At 34.7% G+C, this 18,062-nt stretch overlaps 1 protein-coding gene across 1 annotated transcript in view; it reads right to left on the bottom strand.

The window, feature by feature from the left end:
- The window catches only part of LOC117783981 (pneumococcal serine-rich repeat protein), a 32,311-nt gene extending 14,339 nt beyond the window's left edge, over window positions 1–17,972 (bottom strand). Inside the window, 5 exon segments of the mRNA XM_034621570.1 lie at window positions 1,056–1,259; window positions 1,332–1,467; window positions 4,147–4,191; window positions 14,479–14,750; window positions 17,671–17,972. Coding sequence (XP_034477461.1) covers window positions 1,056–1,259; window positions 1,332–1,467; window positions 4,147–4,191; window positions 14,479–14,750; window positions 17,671–17,835 — 822 coding nt within the window. The 5' untranslated portion in view covers window positions 17,836–17,972.
- Window positions 17,973–18,062: the final 90 nt, after the last annotated feature.

The following is an 18,062-nucleotide window of genomic DNA, read 5'->3' as shown; positions in this document are numbered from 1 at the left end:
TTACATCACTCTCTGTTAGTCTTTTGTTCCACTTTAGAAAGAGTATTAACTAATACTAATCTGATAAATATCCATTTACAAAACTACTACACTGATAGAAAAAATGTTCTAAAATTATGATTTTGGTCATAAAACTAAGAATTTTGGTCTAGAAAATGCGTCGAGAACAAAAAATTTTTAAAGAAAGAAAATATATCTTGGTTTAAAGAACATTTTAAATAAGACCAAGTTGTTGTTATAAGAATAAATGTTCTTATAATTTAAGACAAGAAAAAAAAAGATTTTTTCATTTTAATTTTTCATATATTTTATATAAACATTTTATTCTGGTTTGGTAAATTTTATAAATGTAATTTTACGGTGATTTTTCCTTAAAACGAGTGGGATTCAAACACGTGCCTTCTTCTAACTGAAACTTAACTTAAAATAAAATATGACATATTTTTACTTTCCTAACAATTTAAAATTTTTATTTTTGGATAAAGAACTTTGACTTTTTAGATTAATATTCTAAGTAAGATGGTAAGATTGGTCTTAAAATGTTCTTATTTTAAGAACAACATATTTAAGATGAATGTTCTTGGCTTCAGAAGTTGGTCTTTTTTTTCAGTGTACTCGAATTAAAGTTTATCAAAACTATCGACCCAAACAAAAGTTTCTGTCTACAAAAGTATAATATTACACTTTAAGTCTTGGTGACTAGAATCTTGAGTCTTCTTTCTTGTATAACCAGCGAACTATCCAGGCCCTATAAAATGGTCTAATCAAATCTAAGCAGAAGTTGCAGCTGCCTTTTATCCAGTTATTCTGCTGGGTAGACACAAATACATAATAAACTTCATTGTTTGAGAAAATTTATGGTTGTTAGGCATTATTACGATGGCAGCAAGTCAACTCGCATTACAAACTTCAAGCATTATGACAAAAGGTGTTTTCTTTCCAGGACCAAGGACAACGGAATGTAACAAAGGTTTGTCTTTTATCTTTTTATATAAGGTGTAGATTGGTAAAGTTGGGGTCACTGTGTTCGCCTTTGTGAGATAATTTAAACTTACCTGCAGTTCAGGAAAGCTCTGCCTCACAATAAGGGTCCATAGATTATATAGAACACATATAGTTAACATCATTAGCCAATAGAAGTAAAAATTTTCATCTGGATTAACAACGGAGCGTCGTTTCTGCAGATAGCGTCGTCTACGTTTAACTGTTTTGTCGACGTCACCAGAGGCACTTTCTGAACCCGTGTCTTCAACAGTTTCCTATTTAATTTCATATATATTATATGCTATATATTATATTATTATAGTAGATATTGTGAGTGGTTAACTGACCTGTGTTTCGGGTATCTGTCTAGTTGAGAAACGCTTCAGGAATGAGTCTTCGCGCTTGAGCGGTGGTTTCTTCTGTATGGCCGATGATATCTGTACAGTGGTGCGCAGTTTCATCCAGCGTTGGTTTGACCGTGTCCTGTACGAGGATACACACGTTCAATGATCACAAGTCTTCACACATGTACGTTAAGTTTTCCATTATTAAACTAAACTACATTTTAAAGCTACTGCGGGTTTAAACTTAAATTGTCAAGCAACTATAGGAAAAGAATTTTCAGAGAGCAATCATAGAGTTAAAAAAAGATAGAAATTGAAAAAACATAAATTTATAGATAGATAGAGAGAGAGAAATAGAAAAAGAAAGAGGGTTTAACGCAACAGAGAGCAAGTTTAATGCAAAGCGTGCGTTTACGTTCGATTATGGGTTAGATCTAGGGCTAAATATGTCTAGGTCTAGAGGGTGCTCTATTAATTGCTATTAAGTCATAACTTACGCAACACGAAACACTTACGCAATGCGTGGTAGGAGCAATAAACATTCATTTAACGGTAACGGTAACGGTAACGGTAAACCCAAAAACCCGTAACGTTAACGCACATAAATGGCACGCAACGATATGGCAACGCTAACGTCTAACGGGCAACGGGCAATGGGTAACGGTCAACGGGAAACGGGTAACGAGTAACGAGTAACGGTACAGACACACACATATATAGAAAGCACGCACTAAAAACATATAGTATAAGGTAAGTTGTCAGGTGTGATTTTGACTATTGCGAGAAAGAAGAAGACGTCTTGACAGAGAGACAACTGACAGCTGCTCCCCTCTCTAAAGTCTAGGCTGTTGAGCTGGGGAGTCTCAGTCTCCATCTCCATCTTCGGCTTCCTCGGCTTCTCTTCATCTACAATACAACGGCAACTCTAACGGCAATCAAGCATGCAAATATGTTTTTATACTTAAAGTATAATATATGGCATTTAAATGCTACTATTTAATTAAAGTTAGTCAATTCTATATTTAGATAGATTAAAAATAAAATAGTTGTTAGTTATATATGTAGTTATTTAAATAGATTAAGCCTTAAGTTTATTTATATATTTGTCCATGCAATGACAGCAATGAAATTGGCAGAAAAATCATTAAAAAAAATAAAAAAGAAAATCACAAGTGGGTGGAAAATTGAATTTCAAAGCAGTTAGCGTTTCAGTTTCATTACTCCAACTCAAAATTTCGATAGTAAAAGTTTCGCTCAGACAAAAATTTTTTTAAGATTTGTGGATCATTAACAAATTTTTTGGTATTTTTCTGGGAATGCAGACACAAATTTGGCTGTAAAACTGAAAATAGACTGCAAGGGTTTAGAAACTAAACAACAACTGATAGAGAACTGAAATAGTGCAGTCGAGAGTGATCGACTTGATAATACCCTATGCCACTTATAGTTTCGAGAATCATTTAAACTAACTGTTGTTAGTTGGTCGTGATTTTATTTTGTTTTAGTTTTAAAAGAGCTTTAAGAAATTTGCATAATGTCGACAGGTTATAGTAGTTAGTAGTTGAGTGCCTGATTTCGACCGACAAGTGGTACAGGGTATTTCAAAGTATGTGCATATGTACATCTAGACTACCGTGTAAATGGAATGCGGAGTATGAGGAAACTGGAAGCTGGATGCGCAGGAGAACTGAGGAAATAGGATAAGCATTTCAAAAAAAAAAAAAAGGTTCCTTGGTGTTGGGGATTTGCTCAAGTTGCTAGACGCGAACAATAAGTACTTAAACGTTGAACTGCCTTTCTACATATAGCATGTGATTGATTGGTGTATATACATATTTTGTACATATCATATATACATAGTATTTGTTTATATGTTCTTGCATTTCAAATAATATTTGCTTTTGTTTATAATAATAATTTGATTTTATTTACAAAACACTTTTGATTTTTATTTTTTGATCCGCTTTAATTTAGTTCATTTAACATTTTGTATTTCTTTTTTACGAACAAATTAAATTGCAATCTAAGTACAACACGTTTAGGCTTTGCGTACTATTTACAGCATTTGCTTGGTAATTATTGCATGATAACTTTTGTTGACGCTACCAAATATAACGCATACGTCATGTGGTACAAAGGAAGAACGCAGCTTGCAATGCGGCTAGCTAAAAGAATGAAAAAAGCCAAAATGGAAACAAAAACCAAAACTAGGCGTGGCATGGTCTTTATACACGTGTTGTTTGTGTACGTGTGTGTGTGAGGTGGGTGTGTGGGTGTGTGTGTGTGTGTGTGTGACTGCCAAATGCTCAACTGGGGGTTGCATTAAGAAGCATTTGGAAATTTGGCAACTACTCGTATTTTGTGGTCTATTGGATTACATAAGTATGTGAGAGTGAATGGTTAAATCTGGGTGTGGATACAGTTGCAGGTGTCTGTGTGTGTGTGTGTGAGTGTGAGTGTATGTGTCTGATATTCGCTGTTAACCCACACTAAACTAAGTATGTACTAAGTGTGTGTTCGTTTGTCTGTTTTGTTTTAATATCTTCGTTGCCCAACGCAATTGAAAAAGAAGCGCACACATGCCAATTAGATGCAGCCCAATCATCATTATCATCAGCAACAGCATAATCATCATCATCATTATCATTATCAAGATCATTGAATTTTGCAACATAATTAATAAGCGTAGCTGTGTAAATATGTGTATCTATGTGGGTGTGTGTGTGTGTGTGTGTGTATGTGTGAGTGCGCCTGTGTGAGTGTGTGTCGTTCAGCAAGTGAGAGTTAACCAAAAATGGTAGCAACGCAAGGGACTTACCAATCGGAATCTGGATCTGAAGCTCCATCTCCGATACGCGATTTCCTAAACGAGTTTTGAAATTTTTCTTTTATTTGTTTTTACAGCATCGTTTGTTGTTGTGCTTGTTCTAGTTGTTGTTGTTGTTGTTATTATTATTGTTTTTCTATTCTTTTTTTTCTATGTTTGCTTATTTAGATGAATGTTTTTCTCTTTGAACAGATATAACTAAGAGATACATAGTTTGTCATACCCAAAGTTATACGACATATGAGTAGAGAGAGAGAGATGTACAGCGTGAGAGTGTAAGCGAAAGTCAGATACTGTTATGTTTCAAAATAGACAAAGTGCGAGAGAGAGGGAGAGAGAGAGAGAGACAGAGAATGACACTTAAGGCCTCTATAAAGTAGCGAATGCTAAGTAAGTAAGGTTTAAAAACTTCGACGAGGACAACCACCTATTTTTCTTAATCTCAACTCTGTTATTTATTAAATTATAAATTTTAAAAACCCATTTAATAACTTTAAATACTCGTAACATTTGAAATATTTCTTTTATAAACTTTTTAATATATTATTTGTTTTACATTTGCGAAAAAAAACTTAAAGATTGAAGACAGCATTAACTTCACACATTTACACTCTTCAAATTACACTAGGAAACAGCCAAAATCTGACATGAACCAAACCCACTTTTTTTTATACATAAAGGGATCCGTTTGACAAATAAACACTTTTTGTTCTATGGTAGAGAAACCTCAGAAACCTAAAGTGGCTATTCCTTTTTTTAAAAGTTAATGAATATTTCTGTAAATCGATCTTAAATTTAAACCAGTAGTGTTAGATCTATAAATTTTGAAAAAGGAAATTAATTTTGTTTTTAATTGGACTTTACGACTTTTTAACTGTCAAATTCTAAGAAATTCGAAAATCTGACATATGGATTAAGCTTGTATTTGCCTAGTTGCATTTATAAGACGTCGTTTAAGATATGATGTTTTAAAATCAAGGAAGGAACGGTATTAAAACAATATTTAATAGTTTAATTGTCGATTTTGATGACTTCCAAGCGGAGTGATTTTGACCAAAAAATAGCCATTTTCTTAATAAAAAAAAGGGTATAACAAGCAGATTATATTCACAACAATGTTAATTTGTGTAAAGTATGTAAAAGGCAGGTGTGGCAAAACCCATTAGGTAGACCATATACATAAAGAGCAGTCCTTTTATATAAAGAGCTTAAAAATCAAATGTGAAATAAAGTTGACTACTCAAATTCACATTAATATCTTTGTGGCTTTAACGATTTCCCTATGTGTCAAATTACTATATTGGCTTTCAACAATTGTTGTTCATGTAGGCTGCAATATTCAATCTACAGTTCTCGTTTAAATAAATAGGAGTTTCTTTTATTCTGGTTATTCGCTTATTACGAGTATGTTGCACGCATTGCTCAAGGGGCCATTTTCACGCATTCCGTTTCACACACACACACACACACACACACACACAAAATAAACAGGCCCACAGCAACGAGGCAATTCAGTTAACGGTCAGCTCGTTGACTTGGCTTTTGGCCATTTGCTTTTTTTGGGCCACATGCGGGCTGTGTGCCATGAAGCGTAAAAAAGGCTTGCTGCACGATAAGATTACGTTCATATACACTCACACATACAGCCATACAGCCATACAGTTGAGCTCTTTCGATTTGTTATAAATTGAAAATGAGTTTGTTAGTTTGTATGGCTTGAACAGAAAAGCCGAACGAGTTTTCAGCTTTGTGGTATGCTCCACCTATTAAATACCAATTTTTTATTGTACCACAAATCATCGACACACACACACACACACACACACACACACACTCACACAAACATGGCTACACGGCTGCTCCTAAGCTTCGGATTTTAATTAACGCCTCGACACCACATAGCTTTTCCCTATAGGGTTGCCAACCAACGGGTACACAGATAAAAAATATGTTTTTTTCTCGTTAAAAATTGTTAGTATTGTGAGGAAAACATTAATTCCAATAACCAAAAATTCTTTAAATAGAAGAAAACGTTTGATTGTAGAATGTTTTTTTTTTTTCTTGCAATTTTTTTTCTTAAATTTATACTAAAATAAATCAACATTAAAAAACAACATATAAACCTGTCTGTTTTTATCAGTGTACTCGGTTGGCTGCCACTTTGCAACTGTCACGCCGACCTGACCCAACAAATTTCAACAGTTTGTTGGCCAACGAAAATGTGGAACAACGATTTGCAAGTTTCCCATTTCGATCTGGTCAAAAGCACTTTGCTTTTTTGGACTTAACTGGGCAAATGTCAAGTCATTTGGCTGCCCAATGCAGAAATTTTGAACAACAATGTTAACCGGACAAACAACTTTCATAAATAATGCCCACAGAGAGAGAAAGAGAGAGAGTGAGGGAGAGAGAGAGACAGATAGTAATTCTCATTAAATAAATCAAAATACTTTATATAACATGACGCATATTATTATATCCTTCTGACTTTTTTTATGATTATAGTATTACATAGATAACTAATACAAAACAAACTCGTCTGTGAAACACTTATTATTATTTAAAAACCGCCAAGGACAAATTAAAATTAAATTAATATAACTATTATTAAAAAATATATTTATTATTTAAATTTATTATTTATTTATTTAATTATTTAAATCTGTCAAATTTGCAGTTTTTGTTAATAGAACTGAAATTTATCATGTTATGAAAAAAAAAACTGAATAAAATCATTCTAAAATTAAAGGTAAAAAAATGGTTAATTTTAGCATGTAGTTTTAAGTATACATATTATGAAGACAATTGAAGACAATATACCAATAAAATGACAACGAATCAACATTAAAAAAGTCAATGAAGCCATTCAATATTTAGGCTAACTAAATTAAATCGTACAGAAACCCGAAAATTAAAATATTGCTGAGAAAAATCGTGCTTGAATCAAGTATTTTGTATTTGGTTTAAGAAAATCCGGGGTTACCATTGAATTAATTTTATCTTTTTTTTTTTAATTTTTATTTTATTAATTTTTTCTGTGTACGAGTTGTTTATTAAATCAATTATTGTTCAATATGTGTTTCAAATTTTACTCGTGCCATTAGTAGGCATGATTGGATAATGACCCAACAAAGTGCGATCAAACATGTTGCTATTTTTGGGAACAAGACTTGAAAGACACTTGCCCCACACACTTGGCACAGTGATGCAAATGCAACAAATGCCTGCCACCATGGGCATATGTAAATGTGTGTGTGTGCGTGTGTGTGTGTGTGATTTTATACATATGTATGTAAGGGTAACTGGCAATTTAACTGACACTGAAGAAGAACAAATTGAAAAATAGGCAATGCGGCAGCAGATCGAACAATGAATGTCGATTGCTACACTTGAAACAGAATTAGTTATCCCTAACCCCAAGACAGAAAGAGAGAGAGTGATAGTAAGAGACAGAGCGCACGAAACATATAGAAGGACAGCGAGAAAGAGATGCATATTCATGTGTTTCTCAGCTCTTTTGGCAGTTGCCAAAGTTGACAGTGCATAATTTTATTCAAGAGGGGACGAGACGAGGTTAAGACCCCCCTCAAACCTGCACATCGTGTGTGTGTGTGTGTGTGTGTGTTGCTGTGCTGTTGGGGTCTACATAAATTTGCAATTTTCTAAATTCAAATTCTTTGTAAGTTGTCATTCAGAAGGCAATTTCTCATTTGGCATGCACAATGCCAAAGTATTGTAGCATATGCATAGACACATACACTTCAACTTTGCCCATGTGTGCGTGTTTGTGTGTGTGTATGTGTGTCAAAAGTTCGTCTACAATGCAGCAGGCAACTTAAACATATCGATTCTCTCAATATATACACACACACACACACACACACATTCACAAATGCCACTTTAACTTTTGCTGAGATTTTTCATTTCAGCTCAGAGTTGTGTATGTGTGTGTGTGTGTGTGTGTCTGTGTGTGCAAAACTGCACTTTGGCACAGTTTGAAAAGTTTTTAAGTTGCCCTCTTGCCAAAAAATTAAATGAAAAGTAGCACACGACGCAGTTCTTGGCTGAATGAGGAGAACAAAATGTAAGAATAATATGATATCTTACATGTCTACACACATAAAGATGTCTATGAAAAACTCTTTGTCCTGACACATTTATTAACTCACTGATCACTTTGGAGCCGAAACAATAGGCGCTACCAGGCTGAAATTTTCAGTAAATATAGATAAAAAAAACTTCTATCATGCAACAACACTGCTTTTTTAAAAATTTGACCTGTTGTTGGCTAAAATAAAATTGTTGATTTTTCAAAATTTTCATTATTGTGGAAATAATTTTCTTTAAGAAATGGTAACTTTTTTTTTTAGAGTTAGAGTCCACAGTCTACATATGTAGAGTCTAGACCTCACCAAATATTTAAACACAATTTTCGCGTGTTGTTTTTTTTTTTGTTGTGTTTGTTTTTTTTCGGCAATGGATTACAAAATTGTTTTTATTTAGGAGTTTTTTGAAAAAAAAAATATACTATATTTCCTTCTATCGCAAAAACTAAAGAAACTGAGACAGCAAGAGAGGACGATAAGAAGAAGAGAAGGAACTCGCAAAGCTGACTAATATAATAACACAACAATTCGAACCGCAAGTGAATCTGCGGAAGAATTGCTAGTTGCCTAGAAGAAAGAATATAGAAGACACCCTAAAACAATGTCACAAAAGTCATCGCCATTGAAGAAGGACTGTGTGAAAAGGAGAAATAGGGAGTAACGGAGCAAAGATATAGAAAGAGAGAGAGATAATGGAAGAGCGTTCTAGCTAGCGAGTGAGCAGATGAACCTTATATAAGGAGTGGGAGAGTATGTGAGAGAAGAAGAGGTAGAGCGAGTGTTTGAGAGAAAGAGAGAGAGAGAGAGAACGGTCTGCATTCGATTTACACATTAATTGTTAGACACGGTCAAAAATGTTTTTTGTGTGGCATACATAAGAGAGGACAACACATATATGTGGAAAGGATATTTGTCTAAAAAGACACAGAGAGAGAGAGAGAGAGAGAGAGAAGGAGAGAGGAGACAGAAAATGAATAAAGGGATAATACACACACTACAAACTGTTTGTTGTTGCTTACGGGTTAGTAGATTTAGTAGGCAATTAAGAAGAATTGACTACATTTTATTTTTGCATGGAATTAATTGGATTCGATTGGAGCTTTGGTTGGGAACTAAGGACTGGACTTATATTTTAGGTGGATGTATTTAGTGGATTTTTTATTTGTTTTAAAATTTAGTTATTACACACACACACACACACACACACAAATAATGCAAGAAATTAGTAGTACGATTAGCAATCATTAAGTTAGATAGTTGCTTGCTTTGATAAGTTAAGTTTAGTTTCGATTAAATTAGATTAGCTTGAATGTACTCTTAAAGTGTAAAAGCACCGTTCCTCTTAATCCGACGCAATGAACAGTAATATGCCATAACGGCTCTCAAGCTCTTCCATTTGGTTGTCTGATTAGTTCCATTGTTGTTGTTTCCATTGTTGTTGTTGTTGTTGTGGAGACTGGCATTGTTGTTGTGATTACTGCTTGAAATGCTCACTAGCTCCTCGGGATGCTCACTGATGAACGAGGATAGCGTCTTCACCTGCGTACAGCTCGCCGAATTTATTAGCCTGCCCCCCACGCCGCCCACTCCTCCACCCCTGCTGCCCACCGTCCACGAGTACGAGCTGCAATCGGAGGACGGACTATTCGTATGCATTCGCACCTGACGACGCTGGCGGGCTGGCTGTCGATGCTCATCTGAACTCGATATCAATTGCTTTTTTCCTTGCTGCTGTTGTGCCGGAGACAATATAAGTCTATCCCTCTCTGTGTACAATCTTAAACTACTCGCATTCGTGCAGTTGCAGTTGGTACTTTGCCCACTGGTCAGCGATGAGTTGGCCGATCTTCCAATGGGTAAATGGGTATAATACATAATTATATATACCGAAAGTGACAATGCCCAATAACAATGTTACATATATGAGGGAGAGAGTATCTTGGTAGTCAGGTATACCCTTGCAGTGCTCAAACTTTAACTGTCACATTTAAGTGCCTAACCTAACAATCTTCAATTAATATAATAATATCTGAAAAATAAATACAGATATAATCTAGGTTTAAATCAGAAGAATCGTTTCGAATCTAAAGAATCTAAATACATAAAAGCAGACGAATCAGCTGATATTTCCTTTCTCAATTTTAACCCAATAGTCCAATCCCGAACTCATTCCAAAGTTCTTAGATTACATATATGTATATATGCATATCATAGAAGCGGACAAATCCTACTACAGATACACCAAATATTTTCTCCAAAAATAATAGTAATAATCAAGGCTGCAAACATCCAAAAATTTGTTAAAGATTCGGCTCGGCGGTTCGAACCATAGAGCGAGACATCGGTTCGGTTCGCGAATAGGTTTATATAACCCCTGAACCCAAGGTTCTTAGGTCAATTCAAATTTTTTTCTAAATTTTGAACAAATTAAATTTTTTTTTTAAAGAAATCAAATTATGATTTAAATTTAAATTTATTTAAAGATTTAAATATGACCCTTTTTAATCCAAAGTCTCAAATAATTGCGTAATTAGAAAAGCATAACATTTTTGTAATAATTTTTTTCTCGAATCGAAGCTTTTCTTTTAGTAAGTGGTTCGGTTTAGGTTCGGGCTCGCAAAGTAAATAATTTCAAGGGTTCGGTTCATGAACCGGTTCAGGCTGTTTTAAAACCCGAACCGAACGAGGTTCGGTTTAGAACCGGTTTGCAGCCTTGGTAATAATAATATATAATCATTCAAAAAAAAAAACATATTATATATACTATATATATTCTCAAATATTTTCAGCTGAAGGTTTCAGTTCTATTAAAAAAAAAAAACCATTCACTAAAACTTTCAAAATACTTGAAATTCAACCAATTATTTTCTGCAAGGGTATTCTGCGCTTCGGTGTGCCGAATTTGTTGTGGCTTACTTTAAATCTGTTTGGGTTAAGCATTAGTGTACGCACACGTTAAATCCCCGAACAGAAAAAAAACGAAAGAAGTCCTTAACCCAATCAGCCAATGAGCCAAATTTTGTTGCTATCCAACCCAAATTGGCTTATACATTTTGGCCAACAACTCTGTCAACGCATTTCAGGGACATAATTCACTTAACTAAACTAAACATTTGGATTCGGATTCGGATTTGTAGGAGCATTTCACAGAGGCTCATAAAACTGCCCACAATTGCCACCAAAATGCTGAGGGAGGACAGTCCACAAACCACTCGTTGCTGTCCTAACTGGTCTCCATGGACATCGAGTTGGCTTTAGTACCATAAGAGGCTCTGCAACTTGGTTAATTAATGAAAGCACTGAACAAACTCTCAACACACAATTTCAGCTACCATAATTGTCGTACGAACTATATTATCATTTTGTCACCACAAATAAGAGACACACTTCCAACTACCATTGAACCTATAACTAACTGGTTAAACAAGTACTCCTAGTCTAATGATGAGCACAGTGATACTCAGTACTAAACTTATTTTCTTTGTCTAATCTGAATCAGGTTTTTTTCTTTATCGATTTACTTAATCTGCATTGAATTTTACTTTCTATCCTACAACACATAGAAATTTGGCTTTCTAATGAGAATGAAACTGTGTTTAATCAAACAATGAGAAAAACTTTAAACTAACTTTAACTATAATTTTTTTTTTCGTTACAGTTCATAATTTATTTTTAATTGTATTTGTATTTTTAATCTTTAACTTAATTTTTATACTTGATAATTTTTTTGTTTGCCGACTGCTTTTAGTCGTGCATAAATAAATAAATAAAATAAAATAAAAAAAAATATTCGAAATTTTTTAATTTTGACCAAGTTTTCTTTTGAGCTAACTATTTATCATGGTTTGATAAAGCTTCGGTTTAGCGGTTAAAACCATAAATCAAGAACTGGGCTCAGTCTGTGAACTGGTTAATTTGGACTCGAACATTTGTTCAATATGATACAAACAAATATTTTTATTGTTTTTATTTTTTCTTGACTATTTAAACTTTTATTACAAAAACTCGAATTTTGATTATGACTTATTTTTTTATGCAAAGTCTCAAATATAGTGGAGTAGTTTTAGAAAAACATAAAATTTATGTAATTAATTTACTTTCGAACCAAACCTTTTAATCAAGAAAGTGGTTCGGTTCTGCTTTGGGTTTGCGGGGTAAATAAGGTTTCGGCTCATTATCCGGTTCTGCAATGTTTGGTTCAGAATCGGGCTGAAATCTTGCTATTTAATTAAATTTACTAAATTTTTAAAATAACTTTTACTAAACTCTATAGTAAAAAATGTAATAGGCAATTAGATTTCAGAATAGTGTATTTAAATTTCATTAGTTCACTATGAAAATTTCTGACCAGAATAATTTTTTATCACTTTTAAGCCCCTATTATGTGCGTAGTATTAGCTAAATACCTGTGAATAAAGCTGTAAAGTTTCGCAACTAAATATTTTACGCATTAATTTCATAATAGTTGACAGACGGATGCAGTCAATAGCACTTACCCGCCCCATTAACGGCATAATGGTTCGCTAATTGCTGTTGACTCAACTAGTTTATGACAGAATTCTGATTGCTCTTTTCTTTTACACACATACATATATTCGGATTGTGATGGCAAATACGAGCAAAATGCATACAAACGATGCGTTTATCACATGGCGACGACAAAAAATAAATCAAAGCAAAAAACTAAAAGAAATCACAACACCAAAGGGAGAAATGTATCCAAACAGTACGATGAGTACATGTACGAATACATGTACAAATATATGCATATATATTTTCATATATATATATATATTTATATATAAATATATGTTTTTTTTTATGGGTGTCAGTATGTCAATACGCTGCATCAACTGCGAGTACCAACAAAAAGAAAAAATCAAAAGCAGCTGCGAAGCCCAAAAAAGTATGCTACACAATTTACAATCAATTATGCGCTTACTGCTGTACGTTTATATGTGTGTATTTGTACGTGTGTGTGTGTGTGTGTCTGTGTATATGAGTGTATGTATGTAAGGATGTGTGCTTTTTTCATATATTTTTTTTAAAGTCAGCTTAAAGTCTGAGCATGTGAATATGTATGTGTGAATGTGAATGGATTGTATACATGGATTGGGTTTAACGACAGGTTATGTTTAGGGTTGAACTGTACATTTCAATTATGGTTTATAAAACGTTTTCTTCTTTATCCCCTTCTTCTTGTTCATGTTTAACATGTTCATCTTCTTTATAGCTTTTTACTCTTGCTGAGCACAGTAAGCATATGTGGAATATCATACAAAAAAAAAATATATATTACATATGTACTATATATACTAGTGATACTGTCAGATATTACTTGAAAATGTAAGAAAGGTTTTGCGTTTCATCCAATATAATTTTTATATCCGAAATGGCATAGAAGGTATAGAATTATATTATTTATCAAGAGTAAGAATAGAATATATTTTACAATATATATTTTACAAAATAATGTTTTATTATTTAATTTATATTTGTATGATATATGATACCGTTAAGGGTTTTTATTGAATGTTTAAAAATACATGGAATAATTCTGAAGTGCTTGAATAAATCTGAAGATCATATTTACAAGTGAAAAATCTCAAAAGACATTCTTTACAATAATGGTTGATAGCCTTAGTAGCTATTAAAGACTTCTGCCTTAACCACCTCTTTTAATAAAAAAATCTAATTGATTAAAGTCGATCCAACACAACTTTCTTGGATGCAAAATTTTGAACAATCTTGAAATGCTTTCAAGTATCAAATGATATTGTTCGTTTACTAATTAACTTAGCTGTCACTTATGGACGAAAACTTTGGATTTCATTCATCTTTGATTGACTTTACCAATATGTTGACCTTTCAGAGGGATTTGAAAGATATTTACCTATATAACTTGGAGGTTATTTGTATACATAATAGCAATATAAGAATAAATATAAGGGTATTTCAAATTCGGCATGCCAAAATTCGATTTGTTTTCGCAATGATTTTGTTTACACTTGTTGTTGTTGCATTCGAAATTATTATTTGTCAAGCTCTTAACTTTGCTCAACCTTCAAAGTTACATAAATGTATGTACTATATGTATTTTTATATGGTACACAAGTACATGATTATGCCAGGTGTTTTTGTATGTGAGTGTGTGATTGTGTGTGTGTGGAAGTGTGTAAGTGTGTGATATGTGCGTGTTGTGGTTAACCAAACTTACCGCTGACTGGGACTTTTGCTATCCGATGAATGCGCCGCACTGTTATTGTCATCATCATTGGCCAACGCCGCTGCCGCTGCCGCTGTTGAGCTATTGCCGCTCTTGTGATGCCGCTTATGGTGGCTGGAGGTGTCCGGTGGGACGCCACCGCCGCCGCCACCGCCTCCGCCGGAGCTGCTGGTGCCCGTTGGGCTGATGACGTCCGTGTCGCTGTTGCACTCGAGCCGAGCCATATCCTTTGAAAACTTTCCACCATGCTCATGCGTTTCCATCTGCAAATGAATAATTGAAATTAGCACAAGTCTCAGTCAATCAATCTATCAATACGAGTAAAACTCATAAATATTTTGCTGCATTTTGGGCAAATTTAACACGTTGACTAATTCACATATTATAAGTACATACATAAATAGTATTTATGAACTGTTTGCCATGCTTAACCAAGACCATGCCCCCCATACCCCCTCCCACTCGGATAATTTTGATGGTTTTTTGGTACCAAGACAAAAGTATTAAAATTTCTACTTTAAACAACCGAATCTTATGCTAATTCGTATATTCATAGAAAGAGAAACAAGATAGCTGGAGCGAGAAAGAGTATTAGCAAGCCATAAGCAAACTATGGAAACATTTGCATTGGGTTGATCGGATTTTAAATAAAGTTAAATTATATATATTCTTGATCAGGATCAACAGCCGAGTCGATTGAGCCATGTCCGTCCGTCTGTCTGTCCGTCTGTCCGTCTGTCTGTCCGTCTGTTTGAACGCGTCGATCTCAGAGATCATAAGAGCTAGAGACTTCAAACTTGGTATGTAGGTTCCTGGATACCATAGGCAGATCAAGTTTGTTATTATTATTGGATCGGACCACTATATCATATAGCTGCCACAGGAACGGTAGGTCGAAAATAAAGTTTTAGTATAAAAAACTTTTTGGTTTCTTGAGATATCTTAACTAAACTAATAGAATATGCATTTAAGATGGTGGTATACGTTCTGTCTAAATTTAGTTCAGATCGGTTGCCTGTATCATATAGCTGCCATAGCGACAATCTGTCGAAAGTCAACTTTTAGGACAGAGTACCTGGGCACAGGGTAGGCGAGCTAAGCGAGCAGAGGGCGGAGCCCCCTTGTTTTTTATGTAGTTTTGCTATTCGTGCCTGTTTCAACTTTTCAACTCTCACTTTTCAAGCCCTTACAATGAATTCCTTACAGATAAATGCCTAAGTGTATTCAAACTAATACTTATGTTAAATTATTTGACTCTGGAGACATATTTTCCCTCCTAAGAATTTCCACAAATTCATTGAATAAGTTTTAATTTGGTGGTTTAATTAATTGTAAAACTGACAAACGCAGCCAAGTTTGTCCATTTGGGGCACTTTATATAGTGTATACAGCGTAACATATCCACTGGGATATGGGATTGAAATTGAGTTGGGATTGAGGACGGGGATTTAGTTGTCGTGTCGACAAATTAGTCAACGGTTATTTTAGTCAGATTTTTAGGGGTCGTGAGACGGGCAGATGGGGCAATTAAAATTGCCACAGAACTTGATTGGAATTCGTTGTGGTTTTTGGCTCTCGCAGCTGTAAAATGTGCCGAGCGCAATTACATTCCATAAATATTTATGGGGAACCCAAAGTTTTAGTGGCTTGCTTCTTTTCTCCAAAGCCCAAACGCATCGTTCAAATTGAAGTTGAAATTGAGATTGATTTAATTAAGCTCTGCGAAATCTGATATATGACCGAACAGTCATATATCCCTACGGTTACGACCCATATCCATCAATAATCTGGTGCATAAACCAAAAATATCCAATTCACAGCGCTGTTTCATAGCGAACAACTTCTGCATGACTGCATCCAAGCAATTTGTGCAACATTTTTACTATGTTCACAATTTCGAACCCGACCCCAACCCATTTCCCATAACATATCAACTTTATTAGAGGCTCATAAACATTAAATGACCTCGACAGGTCAACGAACCGAATTTGCAAATGCCCTACAAAGCGACTACACCTGCAAATAGTCAACTGAACATACACACTTACAAAACTTACAAAACTTTGGATTAATCAAAACTATAAGCGAAGCAAAAATCTATTGGCGACATGATTAATTGTAATATTTTTTAAGATAGATTAAAGTGTTGGGATAAAAGCGAAAGAGCAAAGGATTCAAAAGCTTAGCAAAAGTTAGGCATAATAACGAGAAGCTAAGCGAGAAGCAAAAAGTTAAGAGTATACGAAAATATAGGCAATATATGGTCACAGCCACAGTTATCGTAACGTTACTGAAGACTTTCAGTAATTATATAACTCTGACACCAATGATAGACAATATTTTTTGCATATGGCATGTTAGTCTTATGGAGTATTTTTATATGCATTTAAGTAATTAAAAACTTATATAATGATAAGCCCTCAATAACGTTACGATCATAGATTCGCTCTCGGTTTACCTTCGCTGGTTCAGTTTTCGGGTAATCCTGTACGTATTTGTGGTGCATCTTATTGGAACCTAGCTCGAATATAAGTAGAACAAACTGTTATGAGTTGGAACTAATAGACAAAGCTAATAAACCCTCAGCCAATAAACCTAAAGAGTCAGATACCCTCCCCTGATCTAATAACAATCCAATAAAAAATTATAACAATAAATAAAGTGATGGATATTTCGTATAAGGTGAACGGAACGAACATTGGGAGCGCAACGATCCAGGCGAACGAAGTGAACCGGGGGTTGGCGAGCAAAGCGAGAAGGGGGCGAAGATCCCTTGTTTCGTATAAAACAAATGGTGGCCCCGTAGCGCTCTGGTTAGAGAAACTGCTTCAATGGTAAAGCAGTAGGCGCCGGTTCGAATCCCACTCGTAAAATTTATAAAATAACTAAGACAAAATAAAATCTATTTTTTTCAAAATTAAAAAAAAGAAATTATAAATTTAAAAATCATTTTGAATTTTTTTATTTTTGATTTTAATTTGAAGAATATTATTCTTAAAATAAGAACTTGATCTTATTTGAAATGTTCTTAAAACCAAGATGTGCTTTCTTAATTTAAGGATTTTGTGTTCTCGACGCATTTTGTACCATAGACCAAAATTCTTAGTTTTGAGACCAAAATCTTGATTTTAGAACATGTTTTTTATCAGTGTAGCAATATAGGCGGGAGGATTGTCAACTTACCGTATATAGGCCCGTTGCAGTGGCCGCCGCTGCTGCCGACGATGAGGAGGAGGATGCTGCGGCGGCGCCAGTGCTGCCGTAATTGAGCTGGGAATGATATCCGCTGGAGAGGATCTTCTTGTGTGCGGATGCATGCGCCCGATACGCGCTGACGCTCAGTTTCATTGTCACATCAACTCAAAGCGGCCACACGGGCGCCTCTTTTTTGCTTCGCCTCGTTCTCCAACACTTTTACGTTCGCTCTCTCTCGCTCGCACGCTCTCTTGCTCTCTTGCTCTCCTGCTCGCTTGCTGTGTGGGCGTGGCAAGCTGTCGCTTTCAACTTTTGTGCGTTGCCTTTGAATGTGGGCTTAATTGAGTGGCCAGAGGCGTTGAATGACGACGACAGAGTTG

Source organism: Drosophila innubila, chromosome X (genome assembly GCF_004354385.1).
Source record: "Drosophila innubila isolate TH190305 chromosome X, UK_Dinn_1.0, whole genome shotgun sequence".
Lineage (NCBI taxonomy): Eukaryota > Metazoa > Arthropoda > Insecta > Diptera > Drosophilidae > Drosophila > Drosophila innubila.
Note: the sequence above shows the minus strand (reverse complement) of the source record. Positions and strands in the feature narration are given on the sequence as shown.